The sequence below is a fragment of the Saccopteryx bilineata genome, chromosome 3 (assembly GCF_036850765.1).
Source record: "Saccopteryx bilineata isolate mSacBil1 chromosome 3, mSacBil1_pri_phased_curated, whole genome shotgun sequence".
In the NCBI taxonomy this organism is placed as follows: Eukaryota; Metazoa; Chordata; class Mammalia; order Chiroptera; family Emballonuridae; genus Saccopteryx; species Saccopteryx bilineata.
In genome coordinates this window covers 197,963,320-197,988,804 of record NC_089492.1, presented here as the reverse complement: position 1 = coordinate 197,988,804, position 25,485 = coordinate 197,963,320, and the positions used below count along the sequence as shown (strand labels likewise).

Genomic DNA, 25,485 nt, shown 5'->3' with positions numbered 1-25,485 from the left:
AGGTACTGAGGCGGGAAGTAAGACCAGCCCTGTGGAGATTCACTTGAAGGTTCAGATCAGAGGTACTGAGGCAGGAAGTAAGACCGGCCCTGTGGAGATTCACTTGAAGGTTCAGATCAGAGGTACTGAGGCAGGAAGTAAGACCGGCCCTGTGGAGATTCACTTGAAGGTTCAGATCAGAGGTACTGAGGCAGGAAGTAAGACCAGCCCTGTGGAGATTCACTTGAAGGTTCAGATCAGAGGTACTGAGGTGGGAAGTAAGACCGGCACTGTGGAGATTCACTTGAAGGTTTCTGACAAACCAAATGAGCTCTCCACTTTGCTAGTAGATGTAACAATGAATGAAGAAACCAGTTTGCCATGAACTAAGGGTGTGTGGAGTGAGGCAAGAGGAAGCCTTTAGGGTAAGATAAAGGTAGATAAAAGCCCAAAGTCAGTGTACATGGATCAAATTTTAGTAGACCCAGTATATTTGGTGTCCACAAGTGAATAATGTTCTAGGAGAAAAACATCAAACTTGGACAGGAATAACTAACTTCATCAGAATAGGGTGGAGGAAGAAAACCATGGCTAGTATTATTGATGAAATCTCCATACATGACAATTTTTGAAATATAGTTGTTTTGGAAGGTAAATATTGCTAGACAGAACAGAAAAACATTGTTAAGTTGTTTAGAAAACAAATAGCAAATAGGGATTGCTAAAATTCCAGAAGATAGGTCTCACTGGCTAGATGAAAATGAAAAGGACAGGTGATCACATCTGTGATGGATGGGTCTCCCACCAATAATTCCATATTTTGAGTGACCTGTATAAGAGTAAGTTTAGGTAGAAGCTGAGCTCAAGTACTAATTGTGATTCCTGACTAAAGTAGTTACAGAGGCTAAAAAAAATTCCCAAGATTTTGGAATTTATTTTGTAGATGTCAAAAGGTCAACACTATAATTATAAATGTGGGTAGTCATTACCTGGACAGGTTTTCTTTTTTTTCTTTTTTTTTTTTTTTTTTTTTTTTTTTTTTTAAGAAAAAAGGTATAGATTTTATAGGGTTACTTACTGGTGCAAGGAATGACACCATCTACTTTAAGGATATCAGAAAGTTTTTTAGGATAAATACAAAAGATATTTTAAAACAAGAGAGTGCATATAGTTATGTACTCATAAAAATTTTTGAATTTTAATGACATTCTAATCTGGATCTAATCATAAGAATAGTAAAAGAAAATTAGAAGAAAGTTGGGGCATTACAGTCGGTACACATTTACTATTTCATTAGATATGAAAGGTTCTTGAGGGGGACAGCAACTGAGGAAAGGACACCAGCTAGAGGAGAAATGTTACACACACCTGGGGGTTCTGTGTGGAAAACATACAGTGGAGTATTTGAGGATCAACCAAAGAGACTGAGACTTAAAGCTCTCTTGGTTAAGTCCAGGGAAGAAAAGGGCATGGAAAGCCAATGTGATTAAGGAAGGATATAAAGATTACAATGAGGAGCACAAGAGGGAGGCTCAAAATATTTATAGCCATAAACTATTTATAAAATACAAATTCTGAGAAGTTCAGAAAATAATTACAAAAGGGGAAACGTTCTAATGAGGCATTAGTGACAGCATTCCATGTTGCGGTGGTCTGATAGTTATAAAAGCAGAAATGGTAGGATATGAAAATTAGAAGAGACCTTACAGAATAGGCCAGCCTCTCCTTTTCCATGTCGAAGTATGCAGAAAGAAAGGGACTTGCCCTTAATGTGTTCTCTCTGCTTGTGCAGGCTCCTGCTGACCACAACAAAGAACAAAGACAAACAGCAGTAGAGGGGCAAGATTAGAGCCTGAGCAGTGAGAAGAATCAGGACAAGGAGAGATCAGCTAGCTTTTAACAGAGTTGGAGAGGAGATGGAGTGGAGAGGATCTAATTTCTTGCTACAAGTGAGGAAGTGTGAGAAGATGGTGAGAACAGGGAGTAAAAGGAGACAGTTTCAAGACCCTCAGTACATCGAGAGGAAGCTGAGGGAAGCTCTAACTGGTATTTATACAAGTCCTCTGATGACAGATCAGACTCCTGAGGTCTGGAAACTGTTACAAAGCATTTTTCCAAATAGGCTATGAGATGGAGCGAGCACTTATGGGCCATTGGACTTAATATCACTTACAGAAAAATATTAGCAAAAGTTTGCAGAGGGGACAACTGGACAAGCACATGGTCATTTGATTAGGAACAGAAAACATGTTTTACTGAAGGAAGGTGTTAAACTAGTTTGTTGCACTTCTTTAAAGTTACTGTTTCTAGATTTTTTTTTTTTTTTGTATTTTTCTGAAGCTGGAAACGGGAATAGACAGTCAGACAGACTACCGCATGCGCACGACCGGGATCCACCCAGCACGCCCACCAGGGGGCGACACTCTGCCTACCAGGGGGCGATGCTCTGCCCCTTTGGGGCATCGCTCTGTTGCGACCAGAGCCACTCTAGCGCCTGGGGCAGAGGCTAAGGAGCCATCCCCAGCGCCCGGGCCATCTTTGCTCCAGTGGAGCCTCCGCTGCGGGAGGGGAAGAGAGAGACAGAGAGGAAGGAGAGGGGGAGGGGTGGAGAAGCAGATGGGCGCTTCTCCTGTGTGCCCTAGCCAGGAATCGAACCCGGGACTTCTACACGCCAGGCCAACGCTCTACCACTGAGCCAACCGGCCAGGGCCCTGTTTCTAGATTTAATTCATGATTTGTTCTAATATCTATGAAGACTGGGAATAAAGATAAAGTATCTAAGTAAATAAAATAAAATACCAATTGCAATTGAAGACAAACAATATAGCAAGAAAATATTTAATTCACATTATCTACTAAAATTTAAGTCAAGTTTTTTTTTATGAAAATATGTGATTTCACTTTTAGTCTATGACTGTGTCTCCCATGCCATTTCCTAAAGTGCTCTGAAGAAAAAAAAAAGATTTTTGTTTCTTTCACTGAAATTTTTTTTTTTTTTACTTTTTCCTTTTTTAAAACTAGATTGACTATTTGGTGTGGTTAAAAATTTGGCACATTAGGATGAATATTGTATTAACGCAACCTTTGTAAATTTTCCAAGTTAAACAATTCTTAAACAAAAGGAAGATACCTTTGTGGTTATTTTAAACAATTTTCTCCTTGTATTCACATAATACATACATACTATTGAATATCTATTTAATCTTCAGAAAGGATGGGAATCAAGATAAAACAAGAATTAAGAAATCAAAGCACATGTTAATATTTGCTAGTACCTTGGTTTGATTATATAATCTTGCTATCTATCTTAGATTGGTTAATCTATACAATTCACCAACGACATTATTCTACTTTTCAAAAGGTACTAGATTTAACCAATCTAGACCTCTATCTCTACTATCTCCATAGGGAATGTATCTGTCTTCTTCATACTCTATCCCCAGGGTCTAGCACACTGTTTGGTCAATATTTAATGAATGAATACATAACAATACAGCAATATTGGGTATTTAATGTATGCCAGATATTGTTCAAATAAGCATTTTGTATACTTGATTATTAATTTTCCAACAAGTCTTTGAAAGAAGTTCTATTGTCAAACCCATTTGAAATATGAGGAAACAAAAGTACAGAGAAGTGAAGTAACTTGCCTATGATCACCAACTTAGTAATTGACAGTTTTTAAAATCAGGCAGTCTGGCCCAGGGGCCCACACTTAGGCACTATTTTACTTCTCTATGAACAAATGCACACTGTAATGAATCTATGTGTAAAACTATGTACAAGACAGGGGTTTTAAGAGGCGCAGAACTTAAGTATTGATAATACCATCACTAAGGGCAATGGGAAATTTAAAGTCTAATTTTCAGGATTAAGCTCTCTACAATAGCAAAACTCCTAAATGTTCAAGGAAACCCAGAGTTTTATAGGTAAAGAAGCAAAAAATAAACAAAAATATAAAAAAATAAAAATGTGACTCCAGTTCTTTTTATTTTATTTTATTAATAAATTTTTATTAATCTTAATGCAGTGACATCAATAAATCAGGGTACATATATGCAAAGAAAACATGTTCAGGTTATCTTGTCATTCAATTATGTTGCAATCCCATCGCCCAGAGTCAGATTGTCCTCTGTCATCTTCTATCTGGTTTTCTTTGTGCCCCTAGCCCTCTCCCATCCCCTCTCCCTCCTTCCCTACCGCATCCTTCCTCCCCCCACCCCTGGTAACCACCACACTCTTGTCCATGTCTCTTAGTCTTGTTTTTATGTCCCACCAATGTATGGAATCATGTAGTTCTTGTTTTTTTCTGATTTACTTATTTCACTCCGTATAATGTTATCAAGATGCCACCATTTTGTTGTAAATGATCCCATGTCATCATTTCTTATGGCTTAGTATTCCATAGTGTATATGTGCCACATCTTCTGTATCCAGTCTTCTATTGAAGGGCTTTTTGGTTGTTTCCATGTCTTGGCCACTGTGAACAATGCTGCAATGAACATGGGGCTACATGTGTCTTTACGTATCAGTGTTTCTGAGTTTTGGGGGTATATACCCAGTAGAAGGATTACTGGGTCATAAGGTAGTTCTATTTTCAGTTTTTTGAGGAACCACCATACTTTCTTTCATAATGGTTGTACTACTTTACAGTCCCACCAACAATGAATGAGAGTTCCTTTTTCTCCACAGCCTCTCCAACACTTGCTATTACCTGTCTTGTTGATAATAGCTAATCTAACAGGAGTGAGGTGGTATCTCATTGTAGTTTTGATTTGCATTTCTCTAATAACTAATGAAGATGAGCATCTTTTCATATACCTGTTGGCCATTTGTATTTCTTCCTGGGAGAAGTGTCTGTTCATGTCCTCTTCCCATTTTTTTATTGTATTGTTTGTTTGTCTGTTGTTGAGTTTTATGAGTTCTTTGTAAACTTTGGATATTAGGCCCTTATCTGAGCAGTTGTTTGAAAATAACATTTCCCATTTAGTTGGCTGTCTGTTTATTTTGTTGTCAGTTTCTCTGGCTGAGCAAAAACTTTTTAGTCTGATGTAGTCCTATTCATTTATCTTTGCCTTCACTTCCCTTGCCTTTGGAGTCAAATTCATAAAATGTTCTTTAAAACCCAGGTCCATGAGTTTAGTACCTATGTCTTCTTCTATGTACTTTATTGTTTCAGGTCTTATATTTAGGTCTTTGATCCATTTTGAATTAATTTTAGTACAAGGGGACAAGCTGTAGTCGAGTTTCATTCTTTTACATGTGGCTTTCCAGTTTTCCCAACACCATTTGTTGAAGAGGCTTTCTTTTCTCCATTGTGTGTTGGTGGCCCCTTTATCAAAAATTATTTGACCATATATATGTGGTTTTATTTCTGGGCTCTCTATTCTGTTCCATTGGTCTGAGTGTCTATTTTTCTGCCAATACCATGCTGTTTTGATTGTCGTGGCCCTATAATATAGTTTGAAGTCAGGTATTGTAATGCCCCCAGCTTCATTCTTTTTCCTTAGGATTGCTTTGGCTATTCGGGGGTTTTATAGTTCCATATAAATCTGATGATTTTTTGTTCAATTTCTTTAAAAAATGTCATTGGAATTTTGATGGGAATTGCATTAAATTTATAAATTCCTTTGGGTAATATGGCCATTTTGATTATATTTATTCTTCCTATCCAAGAACAAGGAATATTTTTCTATCTCATTGTGTCTTTTTCGATTTTTCTTAACAATGCTTTGTAGTTTTCATTATAGAAGTCCTTTACATTTTTGTTATGTTTATTCCTGGGTATTTTATTTTTTTTTGTTGCAATCGTGAAGGGGATTATTTTTTTGAGTTCGTTTTCTAATATTTCATTGTTGGCATATAGAAAGGCTATGGATTTTTGTATGTTAATTTTGTATCCTGCGACCTTACTGTATTGGTTTATTGTTTCTAGTAATCTTTTTGTGGAGTCTTTGGGGTTTTCGATGTATAGTATCATATCATCTGCAAAAAGTGATACTTTACTTCTTTTCCGATATGGATGCCTTTTATTTCTTTCTCTTGTCTGATTGCTCTGGCCAGAATTTCTAGCACCACGTTAAATAAGAGTGGAGAGAGTGGACAATCCTGTCTTGTTCCTGATTTAAGGTGGAAAGTCCTCAGTTTTATGCCATTTAATATGATGTTGGCTGATGGTTTATCATATATGGCCTTTATTATGTTGAGATATTTTCCTTCTATAGCCATTTTGTTGAGTGTCTTATAAAGTTGTGTTGTATTTTATAGAATGCCTTTTCTGTATCTATTGATAAGATCATGTGGTTTTTGTTTTTTGTTTTGTTGATATGGTGTATTACGTTAACCATTTTACATATGTTGAACCATCCTTGAGATTCTGGGATGAATCCCACTTGATCATGATGTATTATTTTTTTAATATGTTGTTGTATTCGATTTGCCAGTATTTTGTTTAGTATTTTAGCATCTGTATTCATTAGAGATATTGGTCTGTAGTTTTCTTTTTTTTGCCATCCTTGCCAGGTTTTGTTATGAGGGTTATGTTGGCCTCATAAAATGTGTTTGGAAATATTGCTTCTTTTTCAATTTTTTTGAAGACTTTGAGTAGAATAGGAACCAAGTCTTCTTTGAATGTTTGATAGAATTCACTAGTATAGCTGTCTGGGCCTGGACTTTTATTTTTTGGGAGGTTTTAAATAGTTTTTTCTATTTCCTCCCTGTTAATTGGTCTGTTTAGGCTTTCTGCTTCTTCATGACTCAGTCTAGGAAGGTGGTATTATTCTAGGAATTTATCCATTTCTTCTAGATTGTTGAATTTGGTGGCATATAGGTTTTCATAGTATTCTACAATAATTCTTTGTATATCTATGATGTCTGTGGTGATTTGTCCTCTTTCATTTTGGATTTTATTTATATGAGTCCTTTCTCTTTTTTCCTTGGTAAGTCTTGCCAAGGGTTTGTCAATTTTGTTGATCTTTTCAAAGAACCAGCTCCTTGTTTTATTAATTTTTTGTATAGTTTTTCTATTCTCTGTTTCATTTATTTCTGCTCTGATTTTTATTATTTTCTTTCTTCGGCTGGTTTTGGGTTGTCTTTGTTCTTTTTTTAGTTCCTTAAGGTGTGAAGTTAAGTGGTTTACTTGGGCTCTCTCTTGTTTGTTCATATAGGCATGAAGTGATATGAACTTCCCTCTTATCACTGCTTTTGCTGCATCCCAGAGATTCTGATATGTTGTATTGTCATTTTCATTTGTCTGTATATATCTTTTGATCTCTGTGCTTATTTCTTCTTTGACCCATTCATTTTTTTAAAGTATGTTGTTTAGTTTCCACATTTTTGTGTTTTTTTTCCCCTCTTTTTTGCAGTTGAATTCTAGTTTCAAGGTGTTATGATCAGAGAATATGCTTGGTACAATTTCAGTTTTTCTGAATTTGCTGATGTTATCTTTGTGGCCCAACATATGGTCAATTCTTAAGAATGTTCCATGTACACTAGAGAAGAATGTATACTCTGTCACTTTGGGATGAAGTGTCCTGTAGATGTCTATCATATCCAGGTGCTCTAGTGTTTCGTTTAAGGCGAATATATCTTTATTGATTCTCTGTTTGGATGACCGATCTAGAGCCATCAGCAGTTTATTGAGGTCTTCAAGTATGATTGTATTTTTGTTTTTAGGTCAATAAGTAGTTGTCTTATATATTTTGGTGCTCCTTGGTTTGGTGCATATATATTAAGGATTGTTATGTCTTCTTGATTCAGTGTCCCCTTAATCATTATGAAATGGGCCTGACCTGTGGTGGCGCAGTGGGATAAAGCGTCGACCTGGAACACTGAGGTCGCCGGTTTGAAACCTTGGGCTTGCCTGGTCAAGGCACATATGGGAGTTGATGCTTCCTGCTCCTCCCCCTTCTCTCTCTCTCTCTGTCTCTCTCTCACACTCCTCTCTCTCTAAAAAAATCAATAAATCATTATGAAATGACCATTTTTGTCTCTGATTAATTTTTCTGTCTTGTAGTCAGCATTATTAGATATGAGTATTGCTACACCTGCTTTTTTTTGGATGTTATTTGCTTGGAGTATTGTTTTCCAGCCTTTCACTTTGAATTTGTTTTTATCCTTGTTGCTTAGATGTGTTTCTTGTAGGCAGCATATAGTTGGATTTTCTTTTTTAATCCATTCTGCTACTGTGTGTTTTTATTGGTAAGTTTAATCCATTTACATTTAGTGTAATTATTGACACTTGTGGGTTCCCTACTGCCATTTTATAAATTGCTTTCTGTTAGTTTTGTATCTTGTTTGATTCTTTTCTTTTGTTTTTCTATCATTTGTTTTTGTTTGTATTCCATACTTCTTTCTTCTGTTGCTACCTTTTTAAAGTCATATGCTTCTGTGGTGGTTTTTTCAAGTGTGGTTACCATTAAGTATTGAAAAGGGTACCTACCATATTCATTGTAGTACCCTATCTTATGAGTGTTTCTGTGCTTCATCGTCCTTTGCTACTTTTAATCTCCGTCCTCCCCCCCCCCCCTTTTTTTTGCTTTTGTTGTGACAGTTTAAATTTGGTTTTATTGTGTTCTTGGTGGAGCTGTTACTTGTGGTTTTGGTTTTTTTTGTTCTTTGAATCTGGTTGGAAAACCCCCTTTAGTATTTCCTGGAGTGGGGGCTTTCTGATGATAAATTCCCTCATCTTTTTTGTATTTGTGAATGTTTTTATTTCTCCTTCGTACTTGAAGGATAGCTTTGATGGGTATAGTATTCTTGGCTGAAAGTTCCTCTCTTTCAGGGCTTTAAATATTGGGGTCCACTCTCTTCTAGCTTATAGAGTTTCTGCTGAGAAATCTGATGATAATCTAATAGGCCTTCCTTTATATGTGTATTCTTCTTTTCCCTGGCTTCCTTGAGAATTTTTTCTTTGTCGTTGGTTTGTGCCATCTTCATCATGATGTGCTTTGGAGTAGGTCTGTTGTGGTTAAGAAAACTCGTTGTTCTGTTTGCTTCTTGAATTTGAGGCTTTAGTTCTTTCCACAGTCTTGGGAAGCTCTCGTCTATTATTTGTTTGAGTATATTCTCCATTCCATTTTCTCTCTCTTCTCCCTCTGATATACCTATTATTCTTATGTTATTCTTTTTGATGGGTGACTCTAGTTCTAATTGCATATAAGAACACTTAGCTCAGAACAAAAACTTACAGGATTTTTTTTTTTTTTTTTGCATTTTTCTGAAGCTGGAAACAGGGAGAGATAGTCAGACAGACTCCCGCATGCGCCCGACCGGGATCCACCCGGCATGCCCACCATGGGGTGACGATCTGCCCACCAGGGGGCGCTGCTCTGCCCCTCCTGGGCGTCGCCATGTTGCGACCAGAGCCACTCTAGTGCCTGGGGCAGAGGCCACAGAGCCATCCCCAGTGCCCGGGCCTTTTTTGCTCCATTGGAGCCTTGGCTGCGGGAGGGGAAGAGAGAGACAGAGAGGAAGGCATGGCGGAGGGGTGGAGAAGCAAATGGGCGCTTCTCCTGTGTGCCCTCGCCGGGAATCGAACCCGGGTCCTCCGCACGCTAGGCCAACACTCTACTGCTGAGCCATCCGGCCAGGGCCCAGGACTTTTTTTTTTTTGACAGAGACAGAGAGAGGGACAGACAGACAGTAAAGGAGAGATGAAGAACATCAATTCTTCATTGCTGCACCTTAGTCGTTCATTTATTGCTTTCTCATATGTGCCCTGACCCAGGGAGTGGGGGCTACAGCAGAGTGAGTGACTGCTTGCTCAAGCCAGCGACCTAGGGGTCATGCCAGCAACCTTGGGCTTAAAGCCAGCAACTTTTGGGCTCAAGCTAGTGAACATGGGGTCATGTCTACGATCGCACACTCAAGCCAGCAACCCTGTGCTCAAGCTGGTGAGCCCGTGCTCAAGCCGGTAAGCCCGTGCTCAAGCCAGATGTGCTTGTGCTCAAGGCGGTGACCTAGGGGTTTCGAACCTGGGTCCTCTGTGTCCAGTCCGATGCTCTATCCACTGTGCCACCGCCTGGTCAGGCTTTTAGGACTTTTAATGCTAGTACATGAGCAAGACTGAAGGTTTTGTGGTGGCTACCTTAACGAGGACAGGAGTTATCGGCACATGTGAGTGCTGGACTATGCTGAGTGAAAGAGCCTCTCTTAGACTAGTCTGAATCTTATTCAAAGAACAACCTCAAGTTCTGTGTCCCTTTAGTCTTGGTTCAGGATACTGGTGTTCTGAGACTTGATATGTTTTATTTTCAAACTTCCTTCCTTTCCTTTCTCTTCACTTCCTTTTCTAAACAGAGAGAGACAGGAAGGAGGAGATGCATCAACTTGTAGTTGCCTCGCTTTAGTTGTTCATTGATTGCTTCTCAAATGTGCCTTGATGCGGGGCAGGGGCTGAATCCAAGCCAGGGACCCCTTGTTCTAGCCAGCGACTTTGGGCTCAAGCCAGTGAGTGACCTTGAGTTCAAGCCAGTGATCTTGGGTTTCAGGCCAGTGACCTTCAGACACAAGCCAGCAACCTTGGAATCATGTCTGTGATATCACCCTCAAGCTGGCAACCCTGTGCTCCATCCTATGAGACATCGCTCAAGCTGGTGACCTTGGGGTTTTGAACCAGGGACCTCAGTGTTCCGGTCCATGTTCTATCCACTTCTCCCCTACCAGTCAGGCATTTTTTTTCCTATCAGTTATTTTAGAACTATCTGACACTAAAGAGATCTAGTTTATGCTTTTGCCTTTGGAATGCTCTATATACTGAAGGTCTTGGGGTGGATACACATGATTAAAACCAACCAGGAGAACACGCTTTTATAGAATCTGAGAAGGAATGGAAAGAAGCCTTGGAACTTGCGAGATGAACTGAGACACGGAGATGCTGTGAAGGATACACTTTAGCCATGAGAGAATTTTGTGTCTATACTACATTAAGTGTTCATAAACATCAGAGAAGATAGGTGCTTTTCAGGACCCATGCCAAATGACTCTCTAGATGTGTTGGCTGTTAAGGCCCACACCTAACTGAAAGCTCATTTACAAGTAAATGTTCTGTTCTGGTCACCTCGCAACTGGAAGAGTACTGTCACCCCTGAGGCGATTCAACATAAGGCTGATCCAAGTTTTGGGGAAACTCCTTGTTCTGAGGAATGAGGTTAAAAGTTTAGTCTCACTATACAAGAAAAGCTTGCCCAGTAGAATACTCAGTTGAAGTGGAGTGAACAAAATTAATGCAGCCTAGAGGCTTAGAAAGATGAAATGTATTTAAACATCCAAACTCAAGCAATCCAGGGAACCAGGGTGGGAGCTAGACCAGTGAACAAACACAGCAAACATAGGAAAAAGACACCACTCCTATGTTCAAATAGCTCCAGTTGAATAGAGTTGCAGAACAGGTATGATAATGACATTTGAATGAACAAAAGAAAGAGGGAGGGATGTAGTGTCAGGACAGGAAGGAGGGGTCGACAGGGACAGACTTCAAGAGCTACCTTATTAGTCCAAGGGTCCTTTCCTGTTCAGCAAATTCTTTTGTTCTGTGTTCTTATCAATCCCACACCTTGCCTAATGAGACAGACAGATAGGCCGTTCTTAATGACTTCCTAGCTTTCGAAACTATTCTGGTGTTAGAGAGAAAGAACCATGTTGTCAGGATTGAGCTTTATGTTGGCTCAGTAACACTTTCCATTCTGAGATGACAACTTTTGTTAGCACGAAAACAACTTTGCCTGCTTAGGTGATCTGCGTGATGTTCCAGAAAAGTGACACCTGTCACACCTCTTCAGAACAGGGAAACAAATGCCAGTATGGCTGGGACTCCACAGACAGACGCTCCTTGCTGTGTCAGCAGGAGTGTGCTGGAATCTTCCTCCCACAGAGACAAGGCACATCCTCTCCTTGGCACACCCACTCACCACCAGCACAGGGAGCCATTGTTCCCTTGTGTCAAACACCCGGCCACACCCTGTGCCAGGACAATGCTTTTACTCTATGGCCCTGGTCTCTGAGCACTGGCTGTTTTCTTTCCTTTTCATTTCCTGCTCTGTGTAAGACTGCACGACATGAAGTTTTTCCTTTTGTTTGAAACAAGACATTTTAAAGGGTGGCTACTGATGACACCTGCACACTCAATCTCTTTTCACTGGGGTTTTTCTCATCTCTGAAAGGTTGTAGAGCACATGGTAAAACGGGCCCACAGGATGTTATTTTCACAGTTAATATGCACGTCAACCACTGTATCTGAACATTTCTCCCTAAAGATGCCACTTTCTATTTTCTTTAGGTATACTTCACATGCTGAATTTTGTGGACCACATTAGAGTGACAACACCAAGCTAGAAGCTTTTATAAATAGAGGAAAGGAGAGTGTTATGTTCTAACAATCTATAGGTCATTTATTTATTTATTTATTTAAGAGAGGAGAGTGAGAGTGAGTGTGTGTGTGTGTGTGTGTGAGAGAGAGAGAGAGAGAGAGAGAGAGAGAGAAAGGGGAGAAGCAGGAAGCATCAACTCCCATATGTGTCTTGACCAGGCAAGTGCAGGGTTTTGAACCAGTGACCTTAGCGTTCCAGGTCAACGCTTTATCCACTGCACCACCACAGGTTAGGCCTATAGGTCATTTCTTAATATAGAAACCTCTGTTTTTAGAAATGCATCCATTCATCCATCCATCTATTCATCAATCAATCTATTAAGCACCTACTTTGTTATAGTCGAAGGTACTAAAGAAAGGTCCATATCCTGAAAGAGTTCAGTTTGGTAAAGGGAGAAAAACATGAAAATAATGAAGTATTAAAAATTAGAATAGGTGTTAGAGTTGTGTATAGCATATAACGTAATTAAAAAGGAAAGGGTAGAAATTTCAGTGATAGTGGTATGTGGTCTAGAACAGGAATCAAAGGCAAGGCAGTACTTGAGTTGAGTGTTAAAAACTATGGGGAGACCACTTATGACTTATGTTTGTGTGTGCCGTGAGTGAGTGAATTTGTGCGTGTTCATGTGAGTATATGAGTGAGTGAGTGTGTGTGTGAGAGAGAGAGTGCATGTGTGCATTGGGGAGGCAGACAGCCCTCCAGATTGTAAGACCCTGCAGGTCATGGAGGTAAGTCAGATATCTTGTAGGTATCTGGGATCAGGCATCAAAGCAAGCACTAACTGGGTTAGATCTGCCATTGATCTGAATCTCCATTTCTGAGATCAACCATTTCCTTGGGTGTGTTCCACCCTTGCTTTCCTTTCGAAAGCAGTAGATGCTGTGGTGAGAAAAGAAATCTCAAATTCAATTCACTGCACTCTGGTTTGGGAAATGCGCACTGAGAGATGCCTCAGAGGCTGGCTTCATGCATTCATGATAGTATTTTCCCAGACAGCCGGCCGAATGTAACCACACGCCAGGCAGCCAGGAATCCTTACCACTTCAGTTGGTCGGTAGTATTTGAGATCCACAGTCACATGGACTTTGCCGGTCTCTTTACATCTGCCCACTTCATTTTCATTCTTTCCTTCCCACCTGTAAAGAAGATAAACATTTAATCAGCCTTTAATTGCTTGGGAGCATTTGGCTAGGCTGCAGTCCCTCAGGAAAGCTCAGCTTTTACCCTGCAGGAGTATGTAAGCTCATTAACTACAGGGTGCCCAGGCTGAAGTTCAACTGAGTTATTAGGGAAACAGTGACTTTCAAAGCCTTTTCAGATCAGTTTAGAAAGGGTATGGCTTTCCTCATACCTTTCTTTTTAAGAAAATCATAATGGGTTCAGAGGCAAGACTTTAGAAATAAACAGATTATTAAAAATATGGAATTGGGCAACTTTCAAAGAATTTAAATATTTTACACTTCAGATTATTTTTGATAAAGCCAATTATTATGAATGAATTAATTTCTTGTCTCCCCTTCTTTTTTTTTAATTTTTGTAGTTTTATGGATACTTATTGTAAATTCCAGTGTGGAATAAGTTTAATACCCTAATTAACCACTTCTTCCCTGTATTAGACATAAATTCCCTTGCTCCACCCAGTCAGCAGGCCTCGTTCATAAATCTCAGATGATTAAATCTTCAAAAAGTACATAACTAATTGGTTACTTCCTGCTAAGATAAGGTGTGTCAGCATCTCTCTACCTCCTTTGACTCAGCTATGATGATGCTTCTTCTTCCTTAAACATCTACAGTTAACAACATTTAAGGATCCCACAATGGCCCCCCACGTCCACACTGCACACAGCACAGGATGTGCTCATGAGCTTCAAGATCAGCTTTTCACTGGAGTTCCAGTAAAATGTTCTCTCTCTCTCTCTCTTTTAAAAGAAATAAACCACTGGCTTAATACTGACCTCTGGATTTCAAAAATCTAATATCCAAACAGAAAAATACTATATAATTTGAATTATTTTTTATAAATGAGCCATTTTGGCAAAGAAAGAAAAGAAATGACAAAGCAATGTTTGACTTCAATGCTTATCCTCAGAACTGGTTTGCTTTATCAGGTGGAGACGAATTCTGTAACAACAGGATTCTATGTGCCCCCTGGATCAAAGTCACAGAGGGGATTGAAGAAAAGAATAGAGTATTAAACTACTCAAACACGTAACTCACAGCTGCTGCTGAAGGTGAACATTAAATGTTGCTCATGGTTAGGCCGTGGCCAGGTGGTTCAATAGATAAAGTATTGACCATGCACCAGGGGTGCGGGTTTGATCCCCAGTTATGGCAAGTATGAGAAGCAATCTATGAGTGCACAACTAAATGGAACAACTAAGTGGAACACGTTGATGCTTCTCTCTCTCTCTCTCTCTCTCTCTCTCTCTCCCCTTTTCCCCTCTGTTACTCTTTCTCTCTCTCAAATCAATGGTAAAAAAAATGTTGGTCATGGTTATATTTTGGACATAGGCTGGGTATGAGAGATATAAACTGGTCTCACTGCTTCATTTCTGAGTCATCACCTAAATGTTCTATTCTCAATTCACCCTTTGATAAGATAGGGATAATATTTCATCACTGGAGGAGAAATGAGCTTATAAGTATGCTAATTTTGTCAATGGATTCAAGGCCAATATGAAAATGTCCCCCAACACAGATAAAATTATAGCACAATATGTTGAACACTATAAAACCGTACCACTGGCATTCTTCCAGGGCTTTCAGATCAATCGACTAAAAGAAAAAGTTTGGTAATTTACTTATTTAATTTCTTACTGTTGACTAGACTGATTTGGCAGGATCAGAGCTTAAGTTTTTGGAAAATTCACCTGGAAATAGTATGTGGGAGCTTTAGAATCTATAGACTAAACATGCTGTAAAGTGAGAAACCTACAGTGATGATAAACCCTGTACACCTCTTGTTGACAGCTATCAAATTTTAGCTAATACCCACACTGAGGGAGAATAATTGGCAAAGTTATAATATCTTAAAATTACCTCTCTAATTTTAAAGTGAATTATTTAAGTGAAATCTCTTCTTTGGTTAGGCTTCAGGTAAATAAGATATCTGTATCATAAAAGCATATTTTAATTTTACTTTTGTTTACATTTTATACTCACATAAACAAGTTCGATATATATCTTTCCGATAGTATCTCCACCTAAGCCAAAGTGTTCATAATTTTGCTGTTTTTCTCCAATCGTAGCTAGGCATGCAATCTACAACGGGTCATGCCAACTTATGTACATATAGACATAACGCTCTGTCCTTCATGTTGGTAAATTTGCTTAGATGTCACAAACCTAAGAAGTGATGGTTCAAATCTACCGACGATTAAAGTATTATTTGAAGCCACAGATAAACACACACACACATATGTAAGTGGCTAAGGCCTTGGGAAAAGCTGGAGAACTTTCCATGTCTGGGGAGGGCAGGAAGCCAAGCCAGTGGTGTCTACACCAGGGGCCAGCAAACTGTTTCTGTAAAGCACCGAAGAGTAAACACTGTAGGCGTTAAACATCACATACATACAGTCTCTGTTACATTTTCTTCCTTTTCCCCTCCTCCTCACTATTCTTCCTCCTCTTTTTCATCTTCATTATCATCATCTTTTTCTTTTTTAAATTACCCCTTGGAACCATAAAAATCTTAGAGGACAGTAAAAATCAGGCCTTGGATTTGGTCTTGAGGCCATATGTTGCTCTCTCTGAGCGAGGAGATGAATTAATGAGATAGCCTCACTCTTCACAAAAAGACAGCATTTCATTTCCTTTCATATCTACAGCTTGCATTACTGGACCAGTCTGAATTTTCCCATCTCCTACTGATTCTCTCTGATGGTTCTGCAGTAACATGTAACATTTAAAATTTGTGACAGTAGCTGAAATGGGAAAGGACTGAAAGAAGGAATCTGCAAGTTAGAGTGGAGTTTGATGCCACTTAAGCACCTACGGGTGTGAGCTCCCAGCACACAGGCTTGTCTCTGACTACTGTCTGCAGGGCTGCCATTTTGCAGAGGCTGTCTATAGTCCAAACCATTTCTAAGGGCATGACATTGCCCCTGTGATGAATGCAGCTGCACTGAATAATCAACTGTAACCAGGAAATGGCTCAAAGCAGACTGAGTTAGCAAAAATCACTTTCTAATTTGCACTAGATCTACGGGAGGGCAGTAAGCAAAAGTTTCGGCCAAGAGCCAAAAAACATTCAGTTACAACAATATGTGAAACATTTGTATTAACAAGTAGATGGTAACAGCTAACTTGTCCTAACAAGTAATGTTATGACTCAAAGCAGAGCTGTAATGTTCATGAAACGAGATAACTTGACAGGGGGTTGAGGATTTAGCTAACTAACAGGAATTGCTAACCACTAATTTAGATCAACAGCTCACTGAGCAGGAATCCTGTATAATTCTATCTTTAAAATAAGTTGTTGGGTCCTAATAAGCATTAAAAAGCAAGGAAAACATTGAAGAATAGCAGACTTAAGCACAATAAGGAAAGATGAGGTGCTATTAGAATCTCAATTAGAAATCCCTTTAAGGAACAAAAGGAAAGTCAACTGGGTAAGTCATGTTTAAGAGACATAGCTGAAGTTGGGGAAGGGCGATGTCCTCCTTGTAGCAACCTGAATATCACAAAAGCTTTCAGGAATTATTTTAAGAAACACTATTTCACTAGGACACAAACACAGAAACAGTTTGCCAGAAGCTAAAATGAAGCAAATGACATAACTAACCAGTCTTGGAAGAATTATTAGGTTCTGAATAAAGATGGTCATTTGCACACACTTTTGCTCCTTCCCCTGACTCCTTTCAAATAAAAGAATAAACTCACAAGGGCTAAAAGAACAGGAAGGTAAAGAGAGACACTAAATTCTGAAAGTGGGGAAGTAGATGAATGGGTGTTGAAGAATTTTTCAGGAACCCTAGAAAACAGACTCCTAGGCCAGTAGCAGCAAAATGGGAGCCCCAAGGGCTTACGAAGTTTGGGCTGCACATAGTCTGCCTGAGAAGCGGTCTGATGCCCAGGGCCCTCTGACATCACGTATCACCAGGCAAATGCCTCACCCCTGCTGGAGAAGCAGGTCCCAGGAGTGGAGGCGCTGGGCCCAGTGAAGGGTGGGGCCATCATGCTGGAAATAAGGAAAAATGAACTGAAATATGTATGCTACATGTTGGGATTTCCCAGTTATGTCAGGGTGCTGCCGCCAGGCTTATTTCCTTCCAGGGAGACACTGGGGACTCTTCTCTGGGCATCAGAGACCCTCTAACTAAACTGACCCGCCAAGTCTCCCTGTAATGACACTCAACAAGCGCCATGTTCTCAGTAACTCCCAATTAGTTTTTCAAGCCCCACTTTTGAACACAAACAGAAAACCAATCACTATAAGATAGATACATGAGGAACACCACATATATAAAAAATATAAATCACAACAAACAAATCTAAAAATAGCAGCTTGAAGCAAACAGAACAAACAGGAAGATAATTTAAAAACAAAACAAACTAACTCACACATACCACCATTAATATCTTCAGACATAAGGAAGACATTAAAGAAACAAAAACAAAGGACACTTAAAATGAGATTTTAGAAATTGAAAAAAAACTCAGAAATTAAAAATTCAAGAGGTTTTGAAGATCAGGTTGAGGAAATCTCCCAGAAAGTAGAGCATAGAGCTGTAGATATGAAAAAACAGAAGGAAGGTTAAAAAAAAAATCAGAAGATGGCCTCAAGAGGTCAGTATAATAGGATTTCCAGGGACTATAGAAAAAATGGAGCAGAGCAAATAATTAGCTAAAAATAAATCAAGAAAATTGATCAGAGCAAAAGAACAGACATTTCCAGAAAGAAAAAGGATCCCCCAAAAGAATGCCTAACATAAATGGGGCTAGGCCCACATGACAGACAATGTCAGCATACTGGGACAGACGTGGTCTGATGGACCTGCAGAGAACACGCCACGCAGAGCGGCTCTCAGTGACCTACAGCAGCTCTGCCGAGTAAAAGCCATGCGCAGTGCCTTCAAAATTCCAAAGGAGTGTTATTTCCAAACTAGAAATATGCATTGGTTACCTTATTAATTTTGCAGAAAGAATAAATAATTTTTAGATATACACTGTCTGTTTGGGGTTTGCACGGTCTCCCCATGTCCATGAGGGGTTTCACCAGGGACTCTGGTTTCCTTCTGCAAATTAGAGCTGTGCACATGTCTACATTGTCCCAGTGTCAGTATGTGTGGGGTGTGTGATGTGCCCTGTGATGGACATGTGTCTTCTCTAGTGTGGGGCCTGCTTGTGCCCTCAGCTGCCAGGTTGGGCTTCTGCCACCTGCAACCCTGAAATTTATGATTTTGCTTGTTATTAATCTTTCTTAAACATATGCATACTTCACAGCTATTTCAGTGTTTAAAACTAGCAGTATTTAGGGTCTTTATTTATAAGTTTGCTGATGCTTACCTGATCAGAAATATACTATAGGAACTTAAGTTTAGTTATCAATTATCCTATGGTGAAATTGGTTTTATCTCATTTCACTTAAAGTTGTAGTTGCCAAGAACCTATGAGGACATTAAATGAGGACTTTCTGGACAACCAGAAGAGCTGATATTTTTGTAGCCATTGACACTCCAGCTGCCACATCCTCCACAGAGGAAACCACCCACAGGGTGGGCACATCCAGTCTGCAAAGACTGAGGAGGGGCTGACTTTTGGAAAGAGGCTGGACTGCTGGAAAATAAGGGATGAGGTGTGTACCAAGGGAGGGCAGTGTCCACACGGCCAGATGCTGGAGAGCCATCAAGGAGGATTAGAGAACGAAAACAGGTCCATCAGGGTTAGGTCCCTGGGGACATAGAAAGAATGTTTTGATGGGGTCTGTGGGACAGAGGAGACTGGTCTGAAGTAAAGGGGATGGGCCACAGTGAGGAGAGCAGCTCCTTGGTACTTCTAGGCAGAGAGGGGAGCTGAAAGGAAGGGTGGGGTCAGGAGGAAGAGAGTGTTTTTTGGGGGTACATTTTAAACAAAGGTTGGATTTGAAAATGTCACAATGTGAACAGGCAGGAGCTATGAAGAAGGGCTGAAGGCACAGGCAGGAGGGACAACAATAGCTTCTTCCTGAGAAAGCAGGAGGAGATGCTGTTTCCAGAACGGAGTGAGGGGTAGGACAGGAGAAGGGAGTACAGGGCATGATTTCCAGGTTCAGGGATCACTGTTTTAATCACAAAACCTACTCTAATTTCTAAAAGACAGCACTAGTGTAAAGGTTGTACTGTGTATATATAAGAACTTAAGTTGTCCACAGGGTTTCCAGATTGCTATGAAAATGGAAATTCCTTTGTCTTCTTTATCCGTGCTCACTCCTTCACAATTTTATCAATATTTAAATTAATAATGACAACTGTTATTAAGTGACACATTTCCAGCTCTTACATTGTTGTTAATAATCAACTACAACAAAAAGTGTAAAATTTAATCCTTGTACACTGTTCATGATGAGTAATGGAGACTTTTCAACTGTGCTGTCCATATAATGGCCCCTTGTGAGTGTCAACTAATGAGTCCCCACACCAACAGTCAGGCAACAACCAGCAGTTTCCATGCGGGGGGGGGGGGAGAGCTTAGGGGGCCAAACAATTTACAAAACTCCTCATGGGGAGGGGCTCAGAAATACCTCCATCTCACAAGGTGGAAATGAGCACAACAGGTGGAATGACCTCTTAAAAGGACACAGTCATTTTCATGGGGAGGCCACCCCCCCACATTTTCTGCAAGCGTTGTTAACTGGTCAATATTACTCTTGATTTCTTTTTTCTATCAGTATCACCGAGAAACTATTAAATAGAGACACTCTACTTTCAAGTGGTCTTTTCTTATGTTTTATTGTTAGGAAATAGGATAGGTATAATTAACTCAATGGTAAAGCCTTGTATAGTCATGCCTAATGAGGGTAGCTCAAGTGATCAAATTAAAGAAAAAAAAAGGCAGAGGCTGTCCTCCCCAGCTGTGACATGGCAGTGAAAGGAGACTCCCTCACAGGCACAGCTGGCTTGCAAATGAGCCTCTGTGATACCTTTCCATGGATTGCTAACAGTGCTCTATCCACCGGCATTATTTTTTAACATTTTAACTCAGCTAAGTGTACCATTTCCAAAGGTGTCAGTGGAGTTTCTCCTGCTTTATAGGAGTAAGCAAAATATGTGAAGGTCTTTCTAAGGGGTCATGGTGGGAAGCACTAGTGTTCAAGTTCTGTATGAGAGTCTAGCCATAGTTCAGGGCCTTCTGTCACGTGTACCTCCTCAGTTTGGCCAACCTTATCTATGCATCTGCCCTTCCCTCATCCTCAAATCTGCATTTACCCCCTACTAAGTGCTCAGCACTAAGCTAAGCCAGGTGTCAAGAACACACGTATGAGTGAGCAAGATGTGTGCTTTGTCTTTAAAAGGTTTAAAGTCCAGTGGCTACCACCATCTAGTGTAGTAAGTAATGATGGTAGAAGATGGATAGGGTCTGTGAGAGGGCCAGAGAGAGCACCTAGCAAGACCTGGTTGAAGCAAGGTATTTGTTATGGGTATTTGTTAAGTCGAGACCTAGAGAATAACTGAGGAGAAGCAGAGGGTATAGTAGGTGTGGGTATCTCTTGATGTGCTCTAAAGTGGTCAGGCTGGTTCAACCCAGTTTATCTGCTTGGCCATCGCCCACATACACTTTAATGACTCCTGCCTCCATGCCTTTTCTCATGCCATTCCACCCACTTGGAGTGCTTTCCTTCTCCTTAACTACCATCCATACTCCCACATTGGCCCGGGGTCTGTTTTAATCTGCCTTTCTACAGATACCACTCCAATCTTGATCACTTTGCTATAACAAATCTGTACAACACCATCATCTACTTCTATATATTTGTAAATAATGTGCTCTTATTGTCACCCAATGAGAGCCTATACTTCACCAGGGAAAAAAATGTCTTTTGATTCTCTTAGATGAGTCTTTTGATTCTCTTTTGAGAGAAAAATCAAGAGGCCAGAGAAGAGAGCACATTTATTGAGCATCTACTATGTCCTAGGTATTATGCTGGCTGTTTAATTAGGTAACATATAGGGGCACTGGTTATTTTGAGGCTCTAAAGAAACCTTCAAGAATTTAAATTGACCTGCAACCCGGTGAATTGTGTCAACAGTACACAAAATGGAATGAGAGTTGCCTCCGCGTCCAAGACACAGCATGAAATCAGTTCTCAAATTAGATCCCACATGTGCTAATAATTCAAAATTCTGTTATTTCAATAAAGGTTCACATCACTTTGAGCTGTTGTATTTTGTTTCTTATGGGTTAAAACTCCAAGTATCTTAGAAGTTATAAATATAAAATGATAGCAGAGCTTAAATTTCTAGAGAGAGAGGAGAGGGGATAAAGAAAAAAAAGATTAAAGAAAAAAGGGAGGGAAGAGAGAAATTGTCTTTCAATGGCAAGTTGAAGCTTATATGGAAAGTCCAAATCTCTTTATTATTAGTAACTGTTATTTATATACTTCTGAAGGCTTTAGAGTACCTCCAGAAAGTTCCCACAGTACTTACATTCAGGAACAGGCTTTCTATTCAGGCTTTCCCACAGTGAGTGGTTTTCTAACTCTAAAGGCAGATCCTAAGAGGTAGATGGCTGAGTATGAGTTCTATTTCTATCACTCAGTAGTTTAGCTTTCACTCAGCTTGGTATGGACATCAAATAAGCACGTAGCAAGAGATAGGAGGGAGTTAAAGCTATTGGGGGTGCAGAGGTAGCCAGTCTGGAAACAGATGGTGCGATGCTCTGTCAGGGAGAGGGACGCTGAGGGACCTCTGCATGTGTAAAGGTATGAAATCTTCCCAGAGGAAAAATGCAGAGCCACAGCAATTCTCCTTCTCCTGATATTCCCCTAGGAACCCTTAGAAGTGTGACATGAGAAGATCTGTTCATCAAAAACGCCTGCCTGGCATAATGTGTTTCCCCGAATAATGCTATGGAGCACAGTCACAGGCTCAGCCACAGAAACACAGGATTCACACCCACAGCCGCCACGCACTCACTTCCTCTTTCACAGCTCTCTCCAGGTGCATCCTCAAGGACCAGGGGCCAGAAATCCCAGCCACCACAAAACAATTCCCTATCGGGGAAAGAATGTGCAGGAACACAAAATGTCTTATTATGTCAGTCATTTAGAAATGAGTTTCTTTTTAAATATACAGTGGTACCTTGAGATATGAATTTAATTCTTTCTGTAACCGAGCTCGTAAGTCAGTCAACTCGTATATCAAACTGCCGATACTGGACCCGTGCGCCAACGTGCCAACTAGCGGCAGCTTCCTGAATCACGACTCGTATCTCGGAATTTCACTTGGATCTTGAACAAAAATACGGACCTAGTCGCAGCTTGTATCCTAAAAAATTCATATGTTGGTCTGTTCGTATCTCAAGGTACCATTGTATTGTAATTGTTACCCCTGTTTTTACTGAGAATGTATCTACAAACCACAAACTAGGATGAATATTTCCATTGGCTGAAACCTCTGTCTCCCTCTCCAAGTAGTAAAGAGTGGCCCTCACAAGGCTGCAGGTTACTCTTACAATTCAAAATTTAACAAGGTTAATGACAGAAAATCAGTCAAAACAAGTACACTTCCCCCCAAAATTAGGGGATCATGGAATGTGCACACTCCAGTACTGTCAGCCTTTTGTATAGTGCATTTTCACCAATGAAATCATAGTTGGTTTTGCATGTCATCTGCATAACTGAACAACTTTCTTTGACTTCTTGTTTGCTTTTCTGATGTTCCTGCTTAATAAAAAAATCAAATGCTTCTTTTTTTAATTGCTTCATATTCATTTTGAAATATCCCCTAATTTTTGTGAGCCCTATATTTGCCTGCTTGGTTCATGCTACCATCACTTTAATTGTAGGAAAACAGTGCTTCCTTTTCACATTACTTAGTAATCAGCAGATGGGAAAATCAAAGGCAAAACATAACACTAAAAAACTAGAAAATAAAACTAACAATAACAAATAAACAAACACATACCCTGTATTGTTCTTAGAAGAAAATATTTGTGGTCATAAGGGTGCCTTCTGAATATTGATGGCCAATTGGGAACTTAATTTAAAACATTACCTTACATTTTACCAGAATTGCTGGTCTGCTCCCCTGAATATCTTTTGTTCACCCAAACTCAAAACAAATGTGTTATTTTCAGATAAATTCCAAGCAAAAATCTCTTAAATGATGTCGAAAGCTTCAAGAGCAAATGTGTGTGCCAATTCTAAATATATTGATGACAACACATTTTACAAGTTTTTCCAGTGAAAATTACAACAGATATTTCCAAAAACAGTAGCAGAAATGGGAAGTGACAACACTAAAGTGAGAATGTTTCTGATACTGATTGGTGTGCCTTATCTGAAAGGCATGTAATGATGAAGAAAGAGAAAGTCCAGAGGTTTAAGGAATAACTATCACTTTCCTTCAAGCACATAAACACAGCAGGGAAAAATGATGGGAGGGAAGACAGTTTTCTAGTCAAGCTCTGCTTCACCCTCTAAGTCCAATTGTTCACTGAATCCTGGTGACTGTCTTCTGTGGGTCAGCCCATCCTCTCCATCTTCACGCCTCTGTACCAGCTCAGCTCCTCCTCCTCATCTCTCCTTAGGATGATAAGGGATGGAAAGCATGGTGGCTTCCCTATAGCTGTCACCAACACCATGTGAAAGGAACATACTGAGGAGTACCTAAATTGGGGGAGTTAGGATGACAATGGACATTCCTGGAAGGACTTTCTGGACAAGCTGGAGTTTGGATGTACACCTGGGCTCAGCTGAGTAGGTATTACTGAGCACCTCCTTCAGGCCAGCTGCTGTGGACAACTGAGGACACACTGGAGTGAGACAGCACCGATCCCGTTTCCTTCCCTTCCAGCTCAGGTCTTAAAGGACAGGGTGTGCTCCAGGAACTAGGAGTGGTGCTAGAGGTTCAGAGGGAACACGCTTCTGGCGAAAGACCAAAAGTACATATAGCAAAAATTATCCTGCACAGATCCTTCATATCTTTTCTCACTAGTACTGGGGCTTTGGAACATGAAAAATCTGAGCTTCAGCATCTTTTGTTCTCTCTGCCTTGAGGTTGGTCAGGGCTGCTCTTTCTCAGAGGCACACAAACCCTGGGCTAATTTAGCAGATTGTTTGCTTATAATGTGACTTCACTGTTTGCATGCAACCATCAGATCACAAAGTTGTTTTTTTTTTAAAGGTTATAAACAGAAAGGATGAAAAGTGCCATATAAATGGCCTTTGTTTTGAAAATACTCAGTTTAGGTCCTGGCTCTACCACTAACGAGCTGAGTAAGCTTTGGAGGGCCCTTAACTTCATTGTGCCCCGTTCTTTCCCAGTGAAACAGTACCCTAGCCCCGAAATTAGACTGAGTGACTTTGTATGTAGCTCAAGGCATACTTTTGGGCTACAGAGAACATGTTGTTTTTGTCTACCTAGGACCCCTTTTTACCTTTATTCTAGAAATGGCATTGCCCTGTTGGTAGAGGTCCCTTCTCCTGTCCCACTCAAACCATGGATTTCTGTGAGGCTTACAGGCACAGAATTCTCTCCCTTGACAACAGGACAAGGGTAACAGCCTGCCCTTACACTCTGGCTTTGCTGACTGGTCTAGAGATGATCACAGGACCTAAAGGGGACAGCCATGATCCTTTCTCAGGATTTCTCTTAAGTGGATAGCTATCAAAAAAGGTTTTCTGGCTGTGGCTGGTTTGCTCAGTGGTAGAGCATCAGCCCAGCATATGGATGTCCTGGGTTTGATTCCTGGTCAGGGCACAGAGAGGCACCCATCTGCTTCTCTACCCCTCCCCCTCTTGCTTCTCTCTCTTTCTCTCTCTCTCTCTTCTCCTTCCCTCCTGCAGCCATGGCTTGATTGGAGGGAGTTGGCCCTGGACTCTGAGGATGGCTCCATGGCCTCTGCCTCAGGCACTAAAAATGGCTCCAGTTGCAATGGAGTAAGGGCCCCAGCTGGGCAGAGTATCACCTCCTTGTGGACTTGCCAGGTGGATCCTGGT

At 40.2% G+C, this 25,485-nt stretch overlaps 1 protein-coding gene across 1 annotated transcript in view; it reads right to left on the bottom strand.

Moving 5' to 3' along the window:
* GMDS (GDP-mannose 4,6-dehydratase) overlaps positions 1-25,485 on the bottom strand; it is a 797,768-nt gene that overhangs the window by 132,266 nt on the left and 640,017 nt on the right. The window contains exon 9 of the mRNA XM_066268525.1: positions 13,387-13,483. Within this exon, the coding sequence (XP_066124622.1) occupies positions 13,387-13,483 (97 nt within the window). The remainder of the gene's footprint in view (positions 1-13,386; positions 13,484-25,485) is intronic.